Raw genomic sequence first — 24,989 nt, 5'->3', positions numbered from 1 at the left:
GATAAACTCAAAATAGATGAAAGACCTCAATGTGGGACAGGAATCCATCAAAATCCTAGAGGAGACCATAGGCGGTAACCTCTTTGACATCGGCCACAGCAACTTCTTTCAAGATACATCTCCAAAAGCTAGTGAAACAAAAGCAAACATGAACTTTTGGGACTTCATCAAGATAAAAAGCTTCTGCACAGCAAAGGAAACAGTCAACAAAACAAAGAGGCAACCCACAGAATGGGAGAAGATATTTGCAAATGACACTACAGATAAAGGGCTGGTATCCAAGATCTATAAAGAACTTCTCACACTCAACACCCAAAAAACAAATAATCAAGTCAAAAAATGGGCAGAAGATATGAAAAGATACTTCTCTGAAGAAGACATACAAATGGCTGACACATGAAAAAATGTTCATCATCAGGAAATAAACAATAACAAACATAATAAACAACTGAAATACACAGTATCTATATAAACCACACTCCAATTTAATATTAAAAGATGAGATTTCTCAGGCAGGAGAGAAGGGGAAGAGTAGCAAAATATAGGATATAAGATGTGCCACAGTAGAGCAAGGGAATGTGGTTCCCCTGTGTTCAGGGAATGTACAGAAAAATGACCAGGGATGGCAATGAAAAGGTCAAAGGAGGAATCAGAAGTGACACTCACGGTTTCTTTCATTTAATTATTCTGTATAACACAAGTATTTTCATTGGTACAAATGAGACCGAGATTAAGGCATGCCTTGCCAAAATGAGTATAGGAATAATACCTACTGAATATAGTCTTTATGGGACTAAGAGAGCCTCACATGCATCAAGTGCTCTAAAAATGCTTGCTATTGCAGAAGATATGAAAAGACACTTCTCTGAAGAAGACATACAAATGGCTAACAGACACATGAAAAAATGTTCATCATCATTAGCCATCAGGGAAATTCAAATCAAAAGCAAATTGAGATACCATCTTACACCAGTTAGAATGGCAAAAATGGACAGGGAAAGAAACAGCAAATGTTGGAGAGGTTGTGGAGAAAGGGGAACCCTCTTACACTGTTGGTGGGAATGCAAGTTGGTACAGCCACTTTGGAAAACAGTGTGGAGGTGCCTCAAAAGTTTAAAAATAGAGCTACCCTATGACTCAGCAATTGCACTCCTGGGTATTTACCCCAAAGACACAGATGCAGTGAAAAGAAGGGCCATATGCACCCCAATGTTCATAGCAGCAATGTCCACAATAGCCAAACTGTGGAAAGAGCCGAGATGCCCTTCAACAGATGAATGGATAAAGAAGATGTGGTCCGTATATACAATGGAATATTACTCAGCCATCAGAAAGGATGAATACCCAACTTTTACATCCACATGGATGGGACTGGAGGAGATTATGCTAAGTGAATAAGTCAAGCAGAGAAAGTCAATTAGCATATGGTTTCACTTATTTGTGGAACATAAGGAATAGCATGGAGGACATTAGGAAAAGGAAGGGAAAAATGAAGGGGGCGGAAATTGGAGGGAGAGATGAACCATGAGAGACTATGGACTCTGAGAAACAAATAAGGTTTTAGAGGGGAGAGAGGAGGGGGCATTGGTTAGCTCAGTGATGGGTATTAAGAAGGGCACATACTGCATGGAGCACCGGGTTATTATATGAAAACAATGGATCGTGGATCACCACATCAAAAACTGATGATGTATCATATGGTGACTAACATAACATAATAAAACTTAAAAAATAAAAAAATAAAATAAAATACAAAAAAAATGCTTGCCATTATTATTATTTATTTTTATGTATTTTTTTATTTAAATTCAATTAAGTTAATATATAGTATACTATTAATTTCAGGGGTAGAATTTAGTGAATCATCAGTTGCATATAACACCCAGTGCTCCTTACATCAAGTGCCCTCCTTAATGCCCATCACCCAATTACCCCATTCCCCCACCAAGCTCCCCTCCAGCAACCCTCAGTTTGTTCCCTATAATTAAGAGTTTCTTATGGTTTGTCTCCCTCTCTGTTTTTATCTTACTTTATTTTTCCTTCTCTTCCCCTACGTTCATCTGTTTTGTTTCTTAAATTCCACATGAGTGAAATCATATGGTATTTGTCTTTTACTGACATTTCGTTTAGCATAGCACCCTCTAGTTCCATCCACGTTGTTACAAATGGCAAGATTTCATTTTTTTGACGACTGAGTAATATTCCATTGCATATATACCACATTTTCTTTATCCATCTATCTAGCAATGGACATCTGGGCTCTTTCCATAGTTTGGGTATTGTGGACATTGCTGCTATAAACATTGGGGTGCATATGCCCCTTCAAATCACTGTTTGTATCCTCTGGATAAATACATAGTAGCGCTGGGTCATAGGGTAATTCTATTTTTAACTTTTTTTAGGAACCCCCACACTGTTTTCCAGAGTAGCTACAGGAGTTTTTTTTGTTTGTTTGTTTTTTAAGGAAGGCTCCAAGCCCAGAGGTGTCTGGGTGGCTCAGTCAGTTAAGCATTTGACTTCAGCTCGGGTGATGATCCCAGTCTGCCTGTCCCTCTCCCCCTTCCACTAACCCAGCTTGTGCTCTGTCTCTCTTTCTCAAACAAATAAAATCTTAAAAAAATCCACGCCAGTGTGGAGCCCAATGCGGGGCTTGAACCCATGACCCTGAGATCAAAACCTGAGCTGAGATCAAGAGTTGGATGCTTAATCGACTGAGCCACCCAGGTGCCCTGCCATTTTTTTAAAAATTAGTATTATGGTGTCATAGGGTCTAAATTATTAAATTCTAAAGTCTAAAGTCTATCCAAGAAGCTATATAAAATAAATCAAGAAAAGATCTAAAAAAGATTTACCTCCTTCTCTTTCTAAATGGTCCTTACAGGAATAATACACAGACGTGTGTTTCTAATCATTATGGCATGGATTCAGAGCTCTACGCAGCTCTCTTCCAGAAATATTTTTATAGCCTTTCTTTCCTTAAATTGACAGTTTATTGATAGTAAGTGCTCTTCCTTACCACTTCCCACAGTGTAGACAAAAGGAAAGCCTAACAATTATACAATACCTCACAGTGTTTATTGTGTGGATGAGTTAATATATGTGCACAATAAAGGGTTTACTCAGGAAGCCTGAGTTGCCCAAACTCTGAACATCTCAAAGGTCTTTAGGACTGGCCCTTGACTAGTTCCTGAGATAACCTCTGAGCCCTTGGAATATCCTGCTGAGAAGAGTGTTTCTGTATGCCAGAGGCTTTGGGCCATGCAGTATCAGTTTGACTAGTTAGCTTATGCTAACAATGTGACTTACAGTGAATGCATTTGCTTATGCCTGAGGTCCTTGGTTTGACCTCTGAGAGGTTGGAGACTGAAGAGCTATGGTCAGCCACATGACACTGCACATCCATGTGACTGACCCCCAACCAAAATGCTAGACACCAAGCCTCAGGTGAACTTCTTTGGTTTGCAACACTTTGCACATGTTGTCATACATTATCACTGGGAGAATTAAGTGCATCCTCATACAACTCCACTGGGAAGGCACACCTGGAAGCTTATACCTGGTTTCTTCTAAACTTTATCCTATGTATCTTTTCCCTTTGTTCATTTTATAATCGTATCCTTTTACTATAATAAACCTAAAAGTGAGGATAGCAGTGTTTTAAAGTTCTGTGAATCCTTCTAGTGAATCTTCAAGTCTAGGGGTAATCTTAGAGACCCACAACTGAGTATGAATGTGCTTAGGATAGTACATGGCATTTGGTTAGCATTGCATAAGTAGTTATTATTAGCAAGTGCTGAAAAGCCATTAAAAAGTTTTAAGATAGCCAGACAGTGCTATTATTTGTGCCAATCTCTAATCTCAATTTCCACAGTAGGTTCGGCTAAGAAGACAATTAAACAAGAACATGCTTTTTCATTGATCATAAGCTTGAGGCACACTGGGTTTGATGACAATGTTTAAGTCAATTTCCAGAAGGTTCTGCTCCAATTAGCAGATAATTATAAAATAGAATGAATGTTTAAATAGTAACAGAAAAAAGTTGATGATAATAGATTGAAAACAGTAAAATACTCAGGAGATGTCACAATATAATGCATACCTTTATTTCCTTTATGCTCAGAAGTGATGCATTTAGAAATTCTTCAGTTAATCTCTTCCAACTAGCAGCTTTGCTGAGATCAGAATGAATGATGAATTTTTCATAAATTCTAAAATATATTTAAAAAATAAGCTGATAGTTATAAACTTACATTAATAAAAAGATCTACAAGTAAATACATATATTTCTGAATATATACATACATACATATATATAAAACTAACTTACCCTTCTATTGTCTTTTCTACTTTGTGGCTGTTAACATCCAAGAAACGATGAAATCTAAAAGATAAAATGCAATTCTTTTACGAATCTTGTCATATAGCTAAGTGGACTATTCACAGAGCCCTCCATATCCCTATGGATACCCTATATTCAGCAATAATATTCCCAGGAGTGCACTTTCTCCTCATATCACCTCTACCATCCAGGCAAACAGCCACTCAGTGGTCTTGGAGACTGCTCAAGCACAGGTCATCCTTAGCCTTTGTCCTCTGATTTCTTCATCTTCCCATAATGCCCTGCAACTAAGTCCAGCATTGCACATTCTACAGCAGGGGTTCCTAATCTTTTTATGCCATAGTGAAGCCCAGTGAAGTTTAGGGATCCCTTCTCAAAATAATGTTTTTAAATCATAAAATAAGATACAAAGAAAACCAAGTATACTGAAATATAGGTGTGAAGTATTTTTTAAAGTTTGCTGATATAGTAAGAGACATATTTATTTTTAAGCATTAAATAACAAGTTCTAGCAGTGGATCCATAACTATCATTAAAGTAACAGTAAAAAATATTTAGAAACATCTGCCACAGCTTTATGATGTGAACTATGTGATTTCTACCTTTGACACAGTCATAGGTAAACCAATATTGCTTGTTGCTTTCATTCATAATTTAAGAAAATGCTACTTTTTAGTTAGAGGTTAATGTATTTTCTTGTCCAAATTCATAACACCTGAATTCTATCTTTAGGCTCTCAGGTTAAAAACTCCTATTCTACATCATATGTAATTAACTTTGTCTGTCTCCCTTTAGGATAGTAGCTATACCTCACTTATCTGAATTTCTAGGGCCTAGAACATGGCCACAATTTTAAAAAAAGCAAACATGAATAGTTCATTTTTCTGATGGAGTAAAGCATTATAAAATTGTAGTATAGCTCAACCAACTCTTGTTTTCCATTTTTTTAGTATCAGAGACAACAATCTTTTAAAAGAAGTAATTTACACTACTAAATAATATATCTAATTCTATCCAGTAAATGGCTGAGTAGAACACTACTTTAACCTATTATCATTTAGTTTCTCTTTATCATTTAGTTTCTCAATGTGTAAAAGGAGCTAATAAATTCTAATGTCTCTCCCAAGTCTATAATGATGTCCATCTACTTAATGCCATTGAGAAATTATTTGGGATACAGCACTTAAATTTCCATCTTATATGACCTATTCAGACAGTTATATTTATATTACACTTAAGAACTGAGTTTATTATTTCAGAAACTTGGTGAGCTTTTAGACTCACTGTTCTCATTATAAGCCAAGTAGTCGCTGTATGTATGATTGTTAAGGCTGATATTCAAGATTACAGATACTGAGAAACTGTTTACTATTCAAGATTTCTACTGAAGTGACGCTTGGGTGGCTCAGTTAGTTAAGCACCTGCCTTCGGCTCAGGTCATGATCCCAGGGTTCTGGGATGAAGTCCGTCATTGTGCTCCATGCTCAGGGGGAAGCCTGCTTCTCCCTCTGCCTGCCACTCTCCCTGCTTGTGCTTTCTCTCTCTGACAAATAAATAAAATCTTTATTAAAAAAGAAGATTTCTACTGAAATTAAATAGGCAGAATATTAATTTTGATGAACATTCTCTTAGTAATAATTCCATTACAGATAATGATCATGACAGTACTGTCTAATTTACATCTTCCATAAATAAAAATAAAAGCTCTGACTTCACCTAAGTATCTAAACCAGATAAATCTTGAAAAATGACATGAGAAATTGTATTAGAAGTTGTATTATTGGGTGGCTGAGGACTATGTGCCAGGAACTGTTCTAGGTGTTGGGATAAGAAACGAACAAAACAGACCAAGAACCCTAACCTCGTGGATTCTAGCTGGAGATAGGGTTGGAGGAGACAAACAGTAAACAACATATAAGTTATCCAGTGTATTATGCTGTGTGTTTTGGAAAAATTAAAAAAAAAAAAAACCAAGCTAAGAGAAATCTGGAGTGGCCCGAGAAGAGATAGGGAATCAGTAAGAATACAGTGTTGAGTGTGACCATTATTCTGCTCTAAAACTTCACTTACCTATCCATTCAAAAAATGATCTGCAGCGTACCGTGCTAAGCGCAGTGGGTGGGACAAGGAACAGAACAGACACAGACCCGTTTTCTAGAAGCGCGCTTCTAAGAATAAGGCCGACCCTCAACAACCCACAACCCACTATTTCAGTATGCGTGTGTTACACGCGACAGGGATCCAGGGGGCATTAGGTCACCAAGCTGCTGCAGGAGCAGCAGGGCGCGCGAGATCTTTGCTAGGGGTGGGGAAACCCGGCCGCGCGCCCCGGATACCGCTTGACCCCTTCCTGTCCCTAGCTTCGGCCAGAAAGCCGCGCCCCACACCTGAAGTTGGACCAAACAAAGTGCAAGGCGAGCTGGAAGTTGGGGTCCGCCTCGTCCTGAAGGCCCGCCACATGGCGAACGAGCTCGCGAACGTCACGCTCCTGCTGCGGGTCCAGGTGGCCCCAAGGCAGCGTCGGCCGAGACATTCTGCGGAAACTCCCAAGGCAACGCGCCTCCGCGAAGTTGTGTCCGCTCTCGCGAGAGTTCACGCTCCCGAGGCTTTGCGCCTCCGAGAGGCTCAGGACGCTGTCGCGAGAGTTCGCGCTTCTGCTGCGTTGAGTGTCCGTGCTGGTCCTTGTAGGAGGTTCCGGCTGGGCTGCGTTTTCCAGCCTCAGCTCCCTACGTTTAGGAGCGTCTTCAAAGAATTAAGCGTTAGATTATTAACAACAACAACAACAACAATAATATAATTAATAATAATAATCTCTGGCTAACCTTGGTTGGTGGTTTAACATGATATTTTGAGAACAGCCAGTTAGTTTTCATTCAGTGTACCTATTTGCACCTGCCTTTTCAGGTACCATGACCAGTTAGTTGTCCATTTTTATCCCAGCTTTAGTTTCTCCTTCTAGGGTGATCTCTAATGAGCTCTCAGTTTCACTTTGTCTACTCAGGTCACACTACATGGTCCACACTACAGCAGGTGTCAACAAAGAGGCTCGTCTGGCAGAGGCAGATAGGCTGAGCGCTGCTTCACTGTGATTGGGAGCAGCCAAAGGCGATTTTATAATCCTTGTTGATCGAAGATGGAGTATTGTCTTTGTTTTTCTTAATTAAAACTGTACCTTTGAACTGACTTCCTGTTCAATATTGTGTATAAGCATTCCAGAAACCTGTTACATACACCTCTATTTTTTCTTTTAATGATCTGCTGGGTTTTTATGTCGTTTATTACATTGCATTACTGTAGTAATAGATAGCTGATACACTACTGTCAGTCCATTTAGGCTATTGAAACAAAATACCACAAGCTAGGTGCTTATAAACAACAGAAATTTATTTCTCACAGTTCTGGAGGCTGGAATTCAAGATGAGTGTGCCAGCATGGGGTTGGTGAGGGCCCTCTTCCTGGAGCTGACTTATGGTTGTGTCCTCAACGTGGTGAAGGGGGCAAGGGAGCTCACTGGGGCCTCTTTTATAAGGGCACTAATCCCATTCATGAGGGCTCCATCCTTATGACCTGATCACCTCCCAAAGGCCCAACCTGCTAAAACATTGGTCATTAAGATTTCAACATATAAATTTGGGAGGGGCCATTCAGACACCATAGCAACTACCTGAAACATAAACTGCGGTGACTGCACAAATCTCACAAGGAGAGAATCTTAGTATTAGAAATGGTTCTATGGAAGGGGATTTTTACTCTTCCTGGGGAATCTTTTCTACTCCAGTTTCACCTATCATCTCTATATTTATAACTCTCACATCTGTGTAAGAAGTTTGCATTTTTCTTAGCACCACAAATCTATAATCCAATTGCTTACCGTACATCTCTAAAAATCAAAGTATGCACACACACTTGCATGTGCCTCCATTTCCTTGTCCAGACAGTTGGTCTTGGCTCTTGGAGGGAGCCTTAGAAAACTTTACACAGGTTGCTCCCAGTGACTTGGACCTCTTTTTTTTTTTTTTTTTAAGACTTTATTTATTTACTTGACAGAGACACAGCGAGAGAGGGAACACAAGCAGGGGGAGTGGGAGTGGGAGAAGCAGACTTCCCGCGGAGCAGGGAGCCCGATGTGGGGCTCGATCCCAGGACCCTGGGATCGTGACCTGAGCCAAAGGCAGACGCTTAACGACTGAGCCACCCAGGTGCCCCTGACTTGGACCTCTTAAAGACCGAGCCCCTCTCCTGGGCTTTTCTGGTTGTCCTGGGCCAATGTCTCCTTTCTGGAAAGGGAGTTGGAAAAATTTTTCAGAGGTGCCCCGGATGACTGAGCCCCATTCAAAATACCACAGGGCTCTAGATACCTTCTGTAGACCTCTAAGGCTGGCCCTTGCTGGTCACCCCTAATGTAGTGGACATGGAAACATTTTTGGGAAGTACATATGAAGATAGGACAGCAAACAAGCCAGGCACACTGCCACTTGTCCCTTGCTGACCTGGATCAGAGCTGTCCTCCAGAATGGCACTTAGATACATTTTCTGGAAGTGCATGCAAAGGCTGGGCTCCATGCATGACTGCAGCCTGGCCCAAAATGCCATCCTCACCCTACTTGTCCACCCTGTCCCAGTACTCCCCCCACACACTTCCTTGAAGGGTCTTAGAAATATTTAAAGTGTGTTTCTGTCAAATGTGCCACACATGGGACTATGCCAGTCTGGGGATTCTTATTACAGACCTGCATGCCTACTCAAGTCTGTACTGGCTTCTGAAGGGGACTTAAAAATTTGGAGGAGATGCAATGCCCTTCTCTTCATCCATAGCCAGCCTGAGGCAGTGCCTACCTCTGGAAAAGAAATTGGAAATGTTTTGCGGAGACAGAGCCAATGGTCAGGACTCATATGGGACTTGTGGCCAGCAGAGTGTACTCCCCAGGCCTGCCTGTACTAAGCGGGCTGGTCCTGGTCTTTGGAGGGGGAGTTAGAAACTTTTTGGGTAGAGCTCCTAATACCAGGACCCATCAAAGCTCCTTCTCAAGCACTTGGTGGCCTTCCCAGGGTTTTCCATGCCAGAGAGAAACTTAGAAATGTTTTGGGGGTAACTCCAAAGAACAGTTCCCAGGCAGGGCCACAGCCAGGCCCATGGTACCCTTCTAAGACCCCCAGGCCTGCCCTGGTGATTGCCCCCTTTGGAGGGAGGCATAAACATTTTCAGAATGTGCTTTCAGCTTCTAGTCTCCCAAGTGGGATCACACTAGAACTAGAGTGACCTCTTGGGCCTCCCTGTTAACCTGTAAAGCTGCTTGAGCTAGTACCTGTAAAGTAAAGAGGTGCCTCCCAAAAATGTTTCTCAACCCACTTCCAGTGGCTGAGATGGAAACAGCCTGCCAGGGAAGCCTGAGAGGGCACTGAGGATCACCCTGGTCCTATGTGGTCATTGGATGGCCTCTGATTATCCCTCTCTGGAGGATGTGGGCACTGGCTGGGCCAGTAAGGGCTGCCCAGAGAGGGTGCCTCATGAGGTCTAGGTTGTACCACCAGAAACTTTTTCTATGTCCCTCTCTTGAGGTGGACTTCAGCCTGTGACTGACATGGGGGCCACAGCAGGGCATCTTGGTCCTGGCCATGGTTGCCAGATGCCCCTTGCAAAGAGGGATTGATCCAAGCTGGCCAGAGAGAACTTAAGTGGGTGCCTATGGCCCAGCTGTGGCCCTGCATGGGACCCAGTCATATGAGGCACTCCCCACATATTCCTAAGTCCCATTCCAAAATGGGGAGCCAGTAAGAACCAAAGAAGGAATGCCTAGGTCTGACAGTTTCCCATGTGGGGCTGCTTACCACATGCAGCCCCCCACATATTTTCATGTCCCTCACCAGAGAAGGGAGCACTACAGGCAGGTCAGATACACTCTGAAATTGCACTCCAGGCTCATTGAGATCTTGTGTAGGGCCAGTCATTGGAAGTACCACCCAACAATTTCTTAAGCTCTTTTTGGTGACAAAGCCTGGCTTGGGTGGGTAGAGAGCCTTGTGGAAGTGTCCTGACGATGGTCAAGTGTGGGTACTTATCACCTGATGTGCCTATGGAAAACGTTTCTGAGTCCTGTCTGTGGCACGGGGTAGGGATGCCATGGGATGGTGCTGGGACTCAAACACAGTCCTATGAGGGGTCTGGCTACCAGATAGGCCTCTTGAAATTTTTTCTTAGTCCCATTTGGAAGTAGAGATAAGCCTGGGATAGACAAGGAGGCCCAGTCATACCATGGTCTTGGCCACAGTCCTGGTGTGGTTAGGTGGTCCAATGTGCTTTTTAAATATTTTTCAGATCTCTGGAGTGGCCAGCCAGAGACATCTGTGGAGCAGTCAGTAGTCTGGCCCTAGTCCTGCATGGACTCCTGTCATCACATGCCCCTCTAGAAAATGTTCCCGGGTCCATTTCTGGACCAGACAGGGAGGCCTGGAAGAGGTGCCTGGGACTGGCTTCCCACTTCCAGGGTTGGCAGCACCTCAAAAAACGTTTCCTACAGGGCTGGAACGATCTGGCTAGAGAGGGGTGACCATGGAATTTGTCCAAGCCCACTCACACCCCTGCATGGGGCCCACCCAACCTTATGTTGGTAGAAACAGAGTATCCTGGGAGGTCCTGGGGTGAGGACTGTAGAGCTCTTAGTACAAAACAATTCCCTCAAAACCCCTGCACTAAGAGACTTGACCAAACTCTAGCATGGCTTTTCACAGCATAAGGCTATGTCCCTAGGATGGCTCCCCAACCCCACCACCCCAAACCCACCTGCTGGAGCCCCCTCTGTAGAATTCACCTTACACCTGTTGTACAACCAGGCTGTTTTCTCCATTTCCATACTTTGCATACACAATGAGCCTTTCTTTTTTTTTTTTTTAAGATTTTATTTATTTATTTGACAGAGAGAGACACAGCGAGAGAGGGAACACAAGCAGGGGGAGTGGGAGAGGGAGAAGCAGGCTCCCCGCTGAGCAGGGAGCCCGGATGTGGGGCTCGATCCCAGGACCCTGGGATCATGACCTGAGCCGAAGGCAGACGCTTAACGACTGAGCCACCCAGGCGCCCCACACAATGAGCCTTTCAATTATAATTTATAGAGAAGTAACAACTCCTTGTTCACCGATTCTACATCATCCTAACTTGACTCCTTTCACATCTAGATGTTCCACACACCTAATAATTTGCACACCAATTGTGTTATCCAGTTTATATGCCTCATACCCATTGTGAACCATCACATTTCCAGCCATTGTACGCTGTCTTTTAGCTGTTTGAAGATCCACTTCCGCTTCTTGGACATCAACTTTCACTTTCAGCACCTGTGCTATGTTGATTCAAAACCACTGTCTGAATACCAATTGTGCAGCAACCAATGTCTGCATCTTGCACACCTGCTGCCATTCAGATATCAGTCTTGCATTCCCACTGTGTGTGATTCAATAGTCACTTCTTTTTCATTCATCTGCACCATCCAACATACACTTCATGCACACCCATGTTGGTGCCATTCAACCTTCTTTACCTTGTGCACCCATTGTACTCACTGCAATTTCCCTTTGATGCCCACCTCTGTGCTATTCAACTTATATTCAGCCAGGCTGTGCCATTGACTTCCAATTCCTGTTCATCAACAATTTCCCAACTAAATACCATGCCCCTCAAACTTGTTTGTGATTCAACCACTCTATGCAGAACCACTCTGTATCATTCAGGTATCACTCCTTGCATGCCCAACATGTACTATTAAACTTGACTCCTTGCACATCCAGTGGGTTCCATTTTCTCTAATGCTATTCATTGTATATCTATTGCCCAGCAAAACTATACTATAAAATTAAGCCAGTACCATATACAGTTGACCCTTGAACAATTTGGCTCAGGATTCCTGGCTCCCACACAGTTGAAAATCCCAATATAACTTTTGATTCCCTAACTACTAATACCTATTGATCAGAAGACTTACAAAATAACATAAATAGTTGTTTAACACATATTTTGTATGTTATATGTATTATATACTGTATTCTACAATAAGTAAAGAAAAGAAAATGTTATTAAAATCATAAGAGCTTCCAGGCTTGTGGCTCAACTCCACCATGGCTTCCAAAAGCGATTCCAAGCAGCAGTCCAAGGAGGACCTGCTCCTGCAGGATTTGGCCAAGTCCTTTGTGTTCTTTGGGAATACCTTCATCATGTCTGCCATCCCTGGCCAGTTATCTTGGCGAATATGGCATATGGATCTTATTCAGTCTGCTGTTCTCTATAGTGTGATGATCCTAGTAAGCACTTATTTGGTAGCCTTTGCATACAAAAGTGTGAAATTTGGGGGCACCTGGGTGGCTCAGATGGTTAAGCGTCTGCCTTCGGCTCAGGTCATGATCCCAGGGTCCTGGGATCGAGTCCCGCATCAGGCTCCCTGCTAGGCGGGGAGCCTGCTTCTCTCCCTCTGCCTCTGCCTCTCTCTCTCTCTCTGACTTTCATGAATAATAAAAATAAAAAGTGTGAAATTTGTTCTCAAACACGAAGTAGCACAGAAGAGGAAGGATGCTGTTTCCAAAGAAGGGACTCAAAAACTTTCTGAAGCTGATAAAAGAAAGATGTCTCAAAAGAAAAAAGATGAAAGAATCTTGTGGAAGAAGAACAAAGCTGTCAGTTACAAAGCTACAACATTTTCCATCCTTTATAACAACATCCTATTCCTGATCTTGGTCATTGTTGCTTCCTTCTTTATATTGATGAACTTCAACCCCACAGTGGACTATATTTTGTCCATAACTGTTTCATCAGGGCTCATTGCCCCCCTGTCTACTGGCTCCAAATGGGCCATGTCAACTTTGCCTCCTTGGATTTGTAATTATTTGTGGATTGTGGTATATGGAAAAGTAGCATGGTGGTCAGGGTGAGAGACACACAAACTGTTTTTATTTTTTTAATTATTTTTAAAATTTAAACTCAATTAGCCAACGTATTATTAACATCATTAGTTTCAGATGTAGAGTTCAATAATTCATCAGTTGCATATAACACCCAGTGCTCATCACATCACATGCCCTCCTTAATGCCCATAACCCAATTACCTCAGCCCCCCCCCCACTGCCCCTCCAGCAAACCTCAGTTTGTTTCCTATAGTTAAGAGTCTCTCACGGTTTGTCTCCCTCTCTGATGACTTCCCATTCAGTTTTCCCTCCCTTACCCTCTGATCCTCTGTGCTGTTTCTTATATTCTACATATAAGTGAAAATATATGATAATTGTCTCTCTCTGATTGACTTATTTTGCTTAGCATAATATCCTCGAGTTCCATCCATGTCGATGTAAATGGTAAATATTCATCCGTTCTGATGGCTGAGTAATATTCCACTGTATATATATACCACATCTTTATCCATTCATCTGTTGATGGACATCTCAGCCCTTTCCATAGTTTGGCTATTGTGGACATTGCTACTATAAACATTGGGGTGCATGTGCCCCGTTGGATCATTACATTTGTCACAAGATGTTTTTATAGTCTGCAGTTTGAGAGTTTAAAAAAACCCAACAAAATGTAACTCAATATTTGTATATTGGCTCTTTTTTGACAGATCGTTGAAATTAAATGAATTGAAAGGAAACTCAAAGTACCACGACATTTATTAAAGGGCAAAAAGTTGTCTGTCAATGTGCTATAATCACAAGAGGAGAAAATAACTGGCTTCCTTGATCTGTCAGAGGTCACAGTAACCTGGACTGAACTATTATTATTTATACTAGTAGCAAGAGGTTAAAAACCGGTTGTCTGTGTTCTAGCCACAATCTTACAACTTTTTTTGAACCATAAATATCAGAATAAATCCTTTCCCTTGAAGCCCCATGTTTACAAGTCTCTGAATTTGTGATTTGAAATAACTCAAAGACAAGGTGTCTCCAACTTGAGGAAGAGAAACTCATGGAAGAGTTTTTTAAAATTAATTAATTAATTAGTTAATTAATTAATTTTTGAGATAGTGTTTCATGATTCATTGTTTGTGTATAACACCCAGTGCTCCATTCAATACATGCCCTCTTTAATACCCATCACCAGGGTAACCCATCCCCCCACCCCCTCCCCTCTAGAACCCTCAGTTTGTTTCTCAGAGACCATAGTCTCTCATGGTTCATCTCCCCGTCTGATTTTCCCCCCTTCATTTGATGGACTCCTGTCTCACATTTAGGTTTTTCATCCATTTTGAGTCTATTTTTGTGTGTGGTGTGAGGAAATGGTCCCGTTTCATTCTTCTGCATGTGGCTATCCAATTTTCCCAACACCATTTGTTGAAGAGACTGTCTTTTTTCCAATGGACATTCTTTCCTGCTTTGTCAAAGATTAGTTGACCATAGAGTTGAGGGTCCATTTCTGGGCTCTCTATTCTGTTCCATTGATCTATGTGTCTGTTTTTGTGCCAGTACCAAACTCTCTTGATGATTACAGCTTTGTAATAGAAGTTGAAGTCCGGAATTGTGATGCCACCAGCTTTGCTTTTCTTTTTCAACATTCCTCTGGCTATTCAGGGTCTTTTCTGGTTCCATACAAATTTTAGGATTCTTTGTTCCATTTCTTTGTAAAAAGTTGATGGTATCTTGATAGGGATTGCATTAAATGTGTAGATTGCTCTAGGTAGAATTGACATCTTCACAATGTTTCTTCTTCCAATCCATGAGCATGGAACGTTTTTCTATTTTATGTGTCTTCCTCAATTTCTTTCATGAGTATTTTATAGTTTTCTGAGTATAGATTCTTTGAATCTGGTTAGATTTATTCCTATTCCATCTTATGGTTTTGGGTGCAATTGTAAATGGGATTGACTCTTTAATTTCTTTTTCTTCTCTCTTGTTGTTGGTGTATATAAATGCCACTGATTTCTGTGCATTGATTTTATATCCTGCCACTTGACTGAATTCCTGTATGAGTTCTAGCAGTTTTGGGGTGGAGTCTTTTGGGTTTTCCACATAAAGTATCATATCATCTGCAAACAGTGAGAGTTTGACTTCTTCTTTGCTGATTCAGATGCCTTTTATTTCTTTTTGTGGTCTGATTGCTGTGGCTAGGACTTCTAATACTATGTTGAATAGCAGTGGTGATAGTGGACATCCCTGCCATGTTCCTGACCGTAGGGGGAAAGCTCTCAGTTTTTCCCCATTGAGAATGATATTTGCTGTGGGTTTTTCATAGATGGCTTTTATGGAAAAGTTTTTTTAAAGAAGAAAGGCAGCCAAGGTAATAACCTAAAAATAGTGGCCAGGCACATGAGACTTGTCCTGTGGTATTAAAGCACATACTATTCCGCTGTATAGCTTTGGCCTATACTATTTGACTAAATAATGTTTACAATCTTAGGTATAGAATTCTAAGACTCTCCGAGGAACTGTTAGTGCTTGTCAGCATTTTTTCATTAGGACTTTCATAAATTTGACCCTTTAGTCCACAGATTCTCATCAGTTGTGAACAAAATATTAACCTTTGGGGTCCAGCCAAAATAAATCACAAGAAAGGATACATTTACAGTTCTGTAATGTATTTACTGAAAAAAATCTGCATATAAGTGGACCCACACAATTCAAGCTCATATTGTTCAAGAATCAACTGTACTATACCTGTCCAAATGTACATCCAGACAATGGGTCTATAATTATAGCCATATCACAACAATGTGAGATGCTGTGTATAGTGCGATATGTGTGTGAGACATTGTTCTGTTGTGTGAGTGTGTGCATGTGAGGTACTTTGTTTATTATGTATATGAGATGGTGTTTTGTATTGTGTGTGAGTGAGACCTGCTGTATTTGTGTGACACTATGTTTAGTGATATGTATGTGATAATCTCTGTTTCATGGTGTTTTGCTTATTTGTGGGACACTGTGTATTGGGGTATAAGACAATCTGCTTAATGGTGTGAGTATGTGAAATACTGTTTAGAGGTGTGTGTGTGTGTGTTTGTGAAAGTGTGTGAAATTGTGTTTAGCAATGTGTGTCAGACACTGTGTTAGGTGGGCTTTGTGTCTGTGTGAAGGCACTGATTGTATTGGTGTGTGTGTGAGAGAGAGAGAGAGAATGAGAGAGAGAGAGACTGTTTAATGGTTTTATGCATTTGTGAGTCACTTTATTTTGTCCCCAGGAGGGCTCTTTTAGCTATCTCCACCCTGCTGTGGGTGGTGAGCTGGCTGCAATGAACTTTTGCTCTTAAGAGGTCAATCATTTTCAAGCTCTGTGAGCCAGCAAAAGAAGCAAAGCTGTGAAAACTATTTAAGAAAAAACATTTCTAAGCAGGCTTTGGTCATTAAAGCTAGCAGGGATGAGTGGGGGGTAAGCTGGGGAAAAGGTGATCAAGACTCCAGTATTCTCAGCCTTATAGGGGCTGGGTAGAGAAAGGGAGCCCTCAGTTGCTCAGCTGCATAAACCAGGAATTTAGCCTTTTCAACTTGAAGTTGCAGGGGATGAGCAATCCTGGCTGCCTGATCCTTTCAGTGAGACACAGATCAATGGGGACTGAAGAGAGAGGAAGCCCTTTTTTCTTAACCATAACTGCCTGGAGAGGAGCTTCCAGCAAATTGAGAAGGTGGAGGGTGCAGGAGGAAGGGAGCTGACTGTGGTTCAAATGCTACAGACTCTCACTGGTTTTGTTGTGTTTTAGTAGATTTGTGTGTATATGTGTATATATATATGTTTTTATTTACTTATTTTTTAGTAATCTCTACACCCAATTTGGGCTTGCACTCACAATCCCAAGGTCAAGTCACATGCTTTTCTGACTGAGCCAGCCAGGCATTGCTATTTTAGTAGATTTTTTTTTGTTGTTACTTATTTTTTAATTTAGTATTTCATCACTTACATGCAACACCCAGTGAGTAGATTTAAAAAAAATAAATGTTGGGCGCCTGGGTGGCTCAGTTGGTTAAGCGACTGCCTTCGGCTCAGGTCATGATCCTGGAGTCCCGGGATCGAGTCCCGCGTCGGGCTCCCTGCTCAGCAGGGAGCCTGCTTCTCCCTCTGACCCTCCTCCCTCTCATGCTCTCTGTCTCTCATTCTCTCTCTCACAAATAAATAAAATCTTTAAAAAAAAAAAAAAGAAAAAGAAAAAATTAAAAAAAAAAGAATAAAAAAAATAAATGTTTATTTTCTCTATGTCCTTTGGACAATTTTCAGATATTTTAAATGTTTTTTTCTTAAATAGTTTTCACAGCTTTGCTTCTTTTGCTGGCTCACAGAGCTTCTCATGCTAGCATTACATAACTGGAACCCTTGCCTTTTTAAAAAAATTTTATTTAGTTAACATACAGTGCAATATCAGTTTCTGGAGTAGAATTCAGTGATTCATCATTTATATACATCATTTATATACAACACCTAGTGTTGATCATAACAAGGGCCCTCATTAATACCCATCCCCCCATCTAGCCCATCCCCCACCCACCTCCCTCCATCAACCCTCAGGTGGTTCTCTGTCATTAACAGTCTCTTATGGCTTGTTTCCCTCTTTCCTTTTTTTCTTTTCCCCCTTCCCATATACTCATCTGTTTTCCTTCTTAAATTCTACATATGAGTGAGATTATATGGTATTTAGCTTTCTTTGACTGACTTATTTCACTTAGCATAATGCACTCTGGCTCCATCCACCTCACGGCTAATGGCAAGATTTCATTCTTTTTGATGGCTGAATAATATTCCATTACACACACACACACACACACCATATCTGTTTTATCCATTTATCAGTTGATAGACATTTGGACTCTCTCCATAGTTTAGATATTGTTGATAATGCTATAAACATCAGGGTGCATATACCTCTTTGAATCTGTATTTTTGTATCCTTTGGGTAAATGTCTAGTAGTGCAATTGCTGGATCATAGGATAGTTCTATTTTTAACTTTTTGAGGAACCTCCAAACTGTTCTCTAGAGTTTCCCAGCAATAGTGCAAGAGGGTTCCCCTTTCTCTGCATCCTTTCCAACACCTGTTTCTTGTGTTGTTAATTTTACCCCTTTCTGACAGGTGTGAGATGGTATCTCATTGTGGTTTTGATTTGTATTTCCCTGATGATGAGTGATGTTGAACATCTTTTCATGTGTCTCTTAGCCATCTGGATGTCTTATTTGGAAATGTGTCTATTCATGTTTTCTGCCCATTTCTTAACTGGATTATTTGTATTTTTGGGTGTTGAGTATGATAAGTTCTTTATAGATTTTGGATACTAGCCCTTTATCAGATATGTCATTTGCAAATATCTTCTCCCATTCCATAGGTTGCCTTTTAGTTTTGTTCATTGTTTCCTTTGCTATGCAGAAGCTTTGTATCTTGATGAAGTCCCAAAATTCATTTTTGCTTTTGTTTCCCTTGCATTTAGAGACGTGTTTTTAAAGATGTTGCTGTGGCTAATGTTGAAGAGGTTACTGCCTATGTTGTCCTCTAGGATTTTGATGGATTCCGTCTCACATTGAGGTCTTTTGTCCATTTAGAGTTTATCTTTGTGCATGGTGTAAGAGAATGGTCCAGTTTCATTCTTCTACATGTGGCTGTGCAGTTTTCCCAGCACTATTTATTCAGAGACTATCTTTTTTCCATTGGATATTCTTTCCTGTTTTGTCAAAGATTATTTGACCATATTAGTCGTGGGTCCATTTTTGGGTTCTCTATTCTGTTCCATTGATCTATGTGTTTGTTTTTATGCCAGTACCATACTCTCTTGATGATGACAGCTTTATAATATAGCTTGAAATCCAGAATCATGATGCCTCCAGTTTTGTTTTTCTTTTTCAGAAATGCTTTGGCTCTTTGGGGCCTTTTGTGGTTCCATACAAATTTTATAGGATTGTTTGTTCTAGTTCTGTGAAAAATGCCAGTGGTATTTTTATAGGGATTGCATTAAATGTGTAGATTGCTTTTGGTAGTATAGACACTTTAACAATATTTGTTCTTCCAATCCATGATCATGGAGGGTCTGCTTTTCCATTTCTTTGTGTCCTCTTCAATTTCTTTTGTAATTGTTGTAGTTTTCAGAGGGTGGATCTTTTACCTCTTTAGTTAGGTTTATACCTAGATATCTTACTGTTTTTGCTGTGGTTGCAAATGGGATCAATTCCTTGATTTCTTTTTCTGCTGCTTCATTATTGGTGTATAGAAATGCAACAGATTTCTGCACATTGATTTTATATCCTACAACTTTGCTGAATTCATGTATTCTAGTAATTTTTTGGTGGAGTCATTCAAGTTTTCTACATAAAGTATCTTGTCATCTGCAAATAGTGAAAGTTTAGCTTCTTCCTTGCCAATTTGTATGCCTTTTATTTCTTTTTATTGTATGATTGCAGAGGCTAAGCCTTCCAGTACTGTGTTAAAGAGTAATGGTGAGAGCGGACATCCTTCTCTTGTTCCTGACCTTCGGAAAAAGGCTCTCAGTTTTACCCCATTGAGGATGATATTTGCTGTGTGTCTTTGTATATGGCCTTTATGATGTTGAGGTATGTTCCATCTATCCCTACTTTGTTGAGGGTTTTTATCAAGAAAGGATGTTGTATTTTGTCAAGTGCTTTTCTGCATCTACTGAGAGAATCATATGGTTCTTGTCCTTTCTTTTAGTAATGTGGAATATCACGTTGATTGATTTGTGAATATTGAAGGATCCCTGCAGCCCAGGAATAAATCCCAGTTGCTCATGGTGGATAATCCTTTTAATGTACTGTTGGATCCTATTAGCTAGAATCTTGGTGAGAATTTTTGCATCCATGTTCATCAGAGATATTGCTCTGTAATTCTCCCTTTTGGTGGGGTCTTTGTCTGTTTTTGGAATCAAGGTAATGTTAGCCTCATAGAATGAGTTTGGAAGTTTTTCTTCCATTTTTATTTTTTAGGGCTTGTCTATCTTTCTACCTGTCTGTTTGAATATGTATCATTTATTTTCCATCTCTCTCTGTCTATGGTGTGTTTCTTATCTAACTATTCATATATACTTCTGTTTGTCTATATCACCCTCAGTATGTCTGTTTTCTCTCTGTCTAGATGTCTTAATTTTTGTTCACTTATCTATGTGTCATCCTATCTATTGGTTTTCTGTTTGATTTTCTGCCTGTTTTTCTGTTTCTCTATTTCTCTAGTCTACCTCTCTGCTCTCTGACTGTATCACTGTCAGTTTATCTGTCAATATGTCTATTTATCCATTTCATCATCTATTATTCCATCTTAATAATATCTATCTTTCTGGGTCTTTTTCCTGATTTTCTGTCTGTCTCTGTGTATCTGTCTCTCTATCTAATTTTCTAATTGTTCATGCATCTGTCTGTCTTCATGACAGTCTGTCTCTATATTTTTCTGTCTGCCATTTTTCTATCTATCTTCCTATGTATCCCTTCATCTACATAGGTATGTATTTAAGGATGTTTATATGTCTGCCTCTATGTATCTTGTCTATCATCTATCTATCTATATCTATCTATATATCTATATCTATCTTCTATCTTTTATTCTTGGTGCTCATTAGTCCATCTTTCTGTCTGTCTTTGCACTATTTGTATATCTGCCTCTCTATCAATCCTAGCAATTATCTGTTCATCTGTGCATCTTTGTATGACTGTCTCTTTGGCTTTCTACCTCTTTTTCTGTCTATATTTATTTCTATCTATCATATCTGTTTTTCTCTCTTTCCATCTGTCTTTTTTGCCTACTTGTCTTTCTCTCTGTATGAATGCCTATAAGTCTATTTATCTATCCCTCTGGCCATTGATCTATCCTTCTCTCTATCTCCCTATGTATGTATCTATATATCCATCCATCATCTATCTACCTGTCATCTCTCTCTCTTTATGTCTTTTCCTAGGTGTTTCCATCTATCCCTTTGTTGTTTTGTTTCTTTTTTCACTATTTTTATGTCTGTCTTTCAAACTATCTTTCTGTCCATCTGTCAATTTTTAATCTACTTATGTATTCTTATGCTGGCTTGTCATTTTTTGAACAGCTTATGGATATATAATTCACATACCATACAGTTCACCCATTTAAACTGAATGATTCAAGCTGCAGCAGCTGCAGTGGTGGTGGTGGATGGTGGGGAGGGGGGGATTCCAGCAGGAAGGACTGAACAACTTTGGGGCATTGATGGATCTGGCACTCAGCAATGCAGCTCCTGAGGGCAGTCTAAACTCTCGCAGGGGCCAAGGTCTGTTGCTTCCTCCTTCTGGTGGTCCCCTGCAGTTCCTGAAAGAAGGTTCCCACCTGTGGCCCCAATGAGTCCTAAAGAGTCCAAACCCTGGGACCAGTCCAAGGGATACTGCCTGTGGTTTCAGGCAAAGAAAAAGAAAAATCAGCTCTGGAAGAAAATGGATCAGTAAAACCAAGAGTATTGTACGAAATTTACCAAAAGTTGCTAAGCCCAAGGAAATAGTTTCACAAATATTTTCTCCTGCTAATCTAAATTTAGGGGGAAAGAATGACGCTCATCATTCTTGCTCCATTGGACCTTGCAGACAGATATTCTAGGAGGCTTATATTAAAGAACAGAGCACTTCTACACATCATTCAGGCTCTCCTGCACCACCTGGCCAAAAGTTGTTCAGACCATCCTGCTATATACATTTTGGATATGAGCCCTTTATCTATTAAGACATTTGCAAATATCTTCTCCCATTCTGTAGGTTGTCTTTTAGTTTTGTTGACTGTTTCCTTTGCTGTACAAAAGCTTTTTATTTTGTTGAAGTCCCAATAGTTCATTTTGCTTTTGTTTCCCTTGCCTTTGAAGAGGTTTCTAGCAAAAAGCAGTGACAGCTGAGGTCAAAGAGGTTGCTGCCTGTGTTCTCCTCTAGGATTTTGATGGATTCCTGTCTCATATTAGGTATTTTATCCACTTTTTTATATTATCTCCTTCATTCATCTCTTGAAGGGTATCTCGGCTCCTTCCACAGTTTGGCTATTATGGACATTGCTGCTATGAACATTGGGGCACATGTGCCCCCTTTTTTCACTACATATGTATCTTTGGGGTAAATACCCAGTAGTTCAATTGCTGTGTCATAGGATAGCTCTATTTTTAACTTTTTGTGGCTGTACCAGCTTGCATTCCCACCAACAGTGTAAGAGGTTTCCCCTTTCTCCACATCCTCTCCAACATTTGTTGTTTCCTGCCTTGTTAATTTTTGCCACTCTAACTGGTATAAGGTGGTATCTTAATGTGGTTTTGATTTGAATTTCCCTGAAGGCTAGCGATGTTGAACATTTTTAATGTGTCTGATAGCCATTTGTATGTCTTCTTTGGAGAAGTGTCTGTTCGTGTCTTCTGCCCATGTTTTGACTGGATTCTTTGTTTTTTGGGTGTTGAGTTTGAGAAGTTCTTAATGGATCTTGGATACTAGCCTTTTATCTGCAATGTCATTTGCAAATATCTTCTCCCATCCGTATGTTGACTTTTAGTTTTGTTGACTGTATCGTTTGCCATGCTTTGTCATTTTTTGAACAGCTTATGGATATATATGCTTTTTATCTTGATGAAGTCCCAATGGTTCACTTTTGCTTTTGTTTCCCTTGCTTTTTTTCCTAGGTAATTTATGATTTTTGGCGCAATTGTAAATGGGATAAATTCCTTGATTTCTCTTCTTTCTGCCTCATTGTTAGTGTTTGGAAAGGCAACTGAAATTCTGTAGTTTGATTTTATATCCTGCCATATTGCTGAATTCCTGTATGAGATCTAGCAATTCTGGGGGTGGAGGTTTTTGTGTTTTGTTTTGTTTTGTTTTTCAAGATTTTATTTATTTATTTGAGAGAGAGAGACTGAGAGAGAGAGCACATGAGAGGGGGGAGGGTTGGGAGGGTCAGAGGGAGAAGCAGACTCCCTGCCGAGCAGGGAGCCCGATGTGGGCCTCGATCCAGGGACTCCAGGATCATGACCTGAGCCGAAGGCAGTCGCTTAACCAACTGAGCCACCCAGGCGCCCGGTTTTTGTGTTTTCAACATAGAGTATCATGTGCAAAGAGTGAAAGTTTGACGTCTTTGCTGATTTGGATGCCTTTTATTTCTTTTTGTTGTCTGATTGCTGAGGCTAGGACTTCTACTACTGTGTTGGACAATGGTGGTGAGAGTAGCCATCCTTGTCTTTTTCCTGACCATAGGGGGAAAGCTCTCAGTTTTTCCCCCTTGTGGATGATATTCATTGTGGGGTTTTTTGTATATGGCTCTTATGATATTGAGGTATGTTTCCTCTATCCATAGACTGCAGAGAGTTTTAATCAAGAAAGGATGTTGTATTTTGACAATTGCTTTTTCTGCATCAATTGAGAGGATCATATGTTTCTTGTCCTTTCTTTTAGTAATCTGCTGTATCACACTGGTTGATTTGCAGATATTGCACCATCCTTACAGCCCAGGAATAAATCCCACTAGGTCATGGTAGATAATCCTTTTAATGTACTGTTGGACCCTTATAGCTAGTATCTTGGTGAGAATTTTTGCATCCATATTCATCAGGGGTCTTGGTCTGTAATTCTCCTTTTTGGTGGGGTCTTTGTCTCGTTTTGGGATCAAGATAATGCTGGCCTCATAGAATGAATTTGAAAGTTTTCCTTCCATTTCTGTTTTTTTAAATCAGCTTCAGAAGAATAGGTATTAATTCTTCTTTAATAATTGGTAGAATTCCACTCAGAGGCCACCTGGACCTGGACTTTTGTTTGTTGGGAGATTTTTGATTACTGCTTCAATTTCTTTGCTGGTTATTGGTCTGTTCAGATTTTCTATTTCTTCCTGTTTCAGTTTTGGTAGTTTACATGTGTCTGGGAATGCATCCATTTCTTTTTTTCTTTTTTAATTTTTTAAATTTTATTATGTTATGTTGTATTGTATGTCACCATATGATACATCATTAGTTTTTGATGTGGTGATCCACGATCCATTGTTTTCGTATAACACCCAGTGCTCCATGCAGTACGTGCCCTCCTTAATACCCATCACAGGGCTAACCAATCCCCCCTCTGCCCTCCTCTTTAAAACCCTGTTTGTTTCTCAGAGTCCATAGTCTCTCATGGTTCATCTCTCCCTCCGATTCCCCCCCTTCATTTTTCCCCTCATTCTCCTAATGTCCTCCATGCTATTCTTTATGTTCCACAAATAAGTGAAACCATAGGCTAATTGACTCTCTGCTTGACTTATTTCACTTAGCATAATCTCTTCCAGTCCCATCCATGTGGATGTAAAAGTTGGGTATTCATCCTTTCTGATGGCTGAGTAATATTCCATTGTATATACGGACCACACCTTCTTTATCCACTCATCTGTTGAAGGGCATTTCGGCTCTTTCCACAGTTTGGCTATTGCAGACATTGCTGCTATGAACATTGGGGTGCATATGGCCCTTCTTTTCACTACATCTGTGTCTTTGGGGTAGATACCCAGGAGTGCAATTCCTGGGTCATAGGGTAGCTCTATTTTTAAATTTTTGAGGCACCTCCACACTGTTTTCCAAAGTGGCTGTACCAACTTGCATTCCCACCAACAGTGTAAGAGGGTTCCCCTTTCTCCACAACCTCTCCAACATTTGCTGTTTCTTTCCCTGTCCATTTTTGCCATTCTAACTGGTGTAAGATGGTATCTCAATTTGCTTTTGATTTGAATTTCCCTGATGGCTAATGATGATGAACATTTTTTC

The 24,989-nt window shown here is 40.4% G+C and overlaps 2 protein-coding genes across 5 annotated transcripts in view; one reads left to right on the top strand and one right to left on the bottom strand.

Moving 5' to 3' along the window:
- The window catches only part of TUBGCP5 (tubulin gamma complex associated protein 5), a 113,567-nt gene extending 106,612 nt beyond the window's left edge, over positions 1–6,955 (bottom strand). For 2 of the 4 annotated variants that reach the window (XM_035023897.1, XM_035023899.1), the window contains exons 1-3: positions 6,727–6,921; positions 4,328–4,381; positions 4,100–4,208 (exon numbers count right to left, since the gene is read on the bottom strand). In XM_035023897.1, coding sequence (XP_034879788.1) covers positions 4,100–4,208; positions 4,328–4,381; positions 6,727–6,872 — 309 coding nt within the window. In that variant the 5' untranslated portion in view covers positions 6,873–6,921. Of the gene's footprint in view, positions 1–4,099; positions 4,209–4,327; positions 4,382–6,409; positions 6,650–6,726 lie in introns of those variants that run through there. The other 2 variants (XM_035023898.1, XM_035023901.1) reach the window with 2 other exon arrangements.
- Positions 6,956–12,448: 5,493 nt separating this feature from the next.
- On the top strand, positions 12,449–13,255 carry LOC118023149 (translocon-associated protein subunit gamma-like). The gene is made up of 2 exons (XM_035024318.1): positions 12,449–12,661; positions 12,848–13,255. The coding sequence occupies exons 1-2, from the start codon at positions 12,449–12,451 to the stop codon at positions 13,253–13,255; spliced, it is 621 nt and encodes a 206-aa protein (XP_034880209.1).
- Positions 13,256–24,989: the final 11,734 nt, after the last annotated feature.

This window comes from Mirounga leonina, unplaced genomic scaffold, assembly GCF_011800145.1.
Source record: "Mirounga leonina isolate KUSES-001 unplaced genomic scaffold, KU_Mleo_1.0 Mir_178, whole genome shotgun sequence".
Taxonomy (NCBI): Eukaryota; Metazoa; Chordata; class Mammalia; order Carnivora; family Phocidae; genus Mirounga; species Mirounga leonina.
This window is presented reverse-complemented; position numbering and strand designations above follow the sequence as displayed.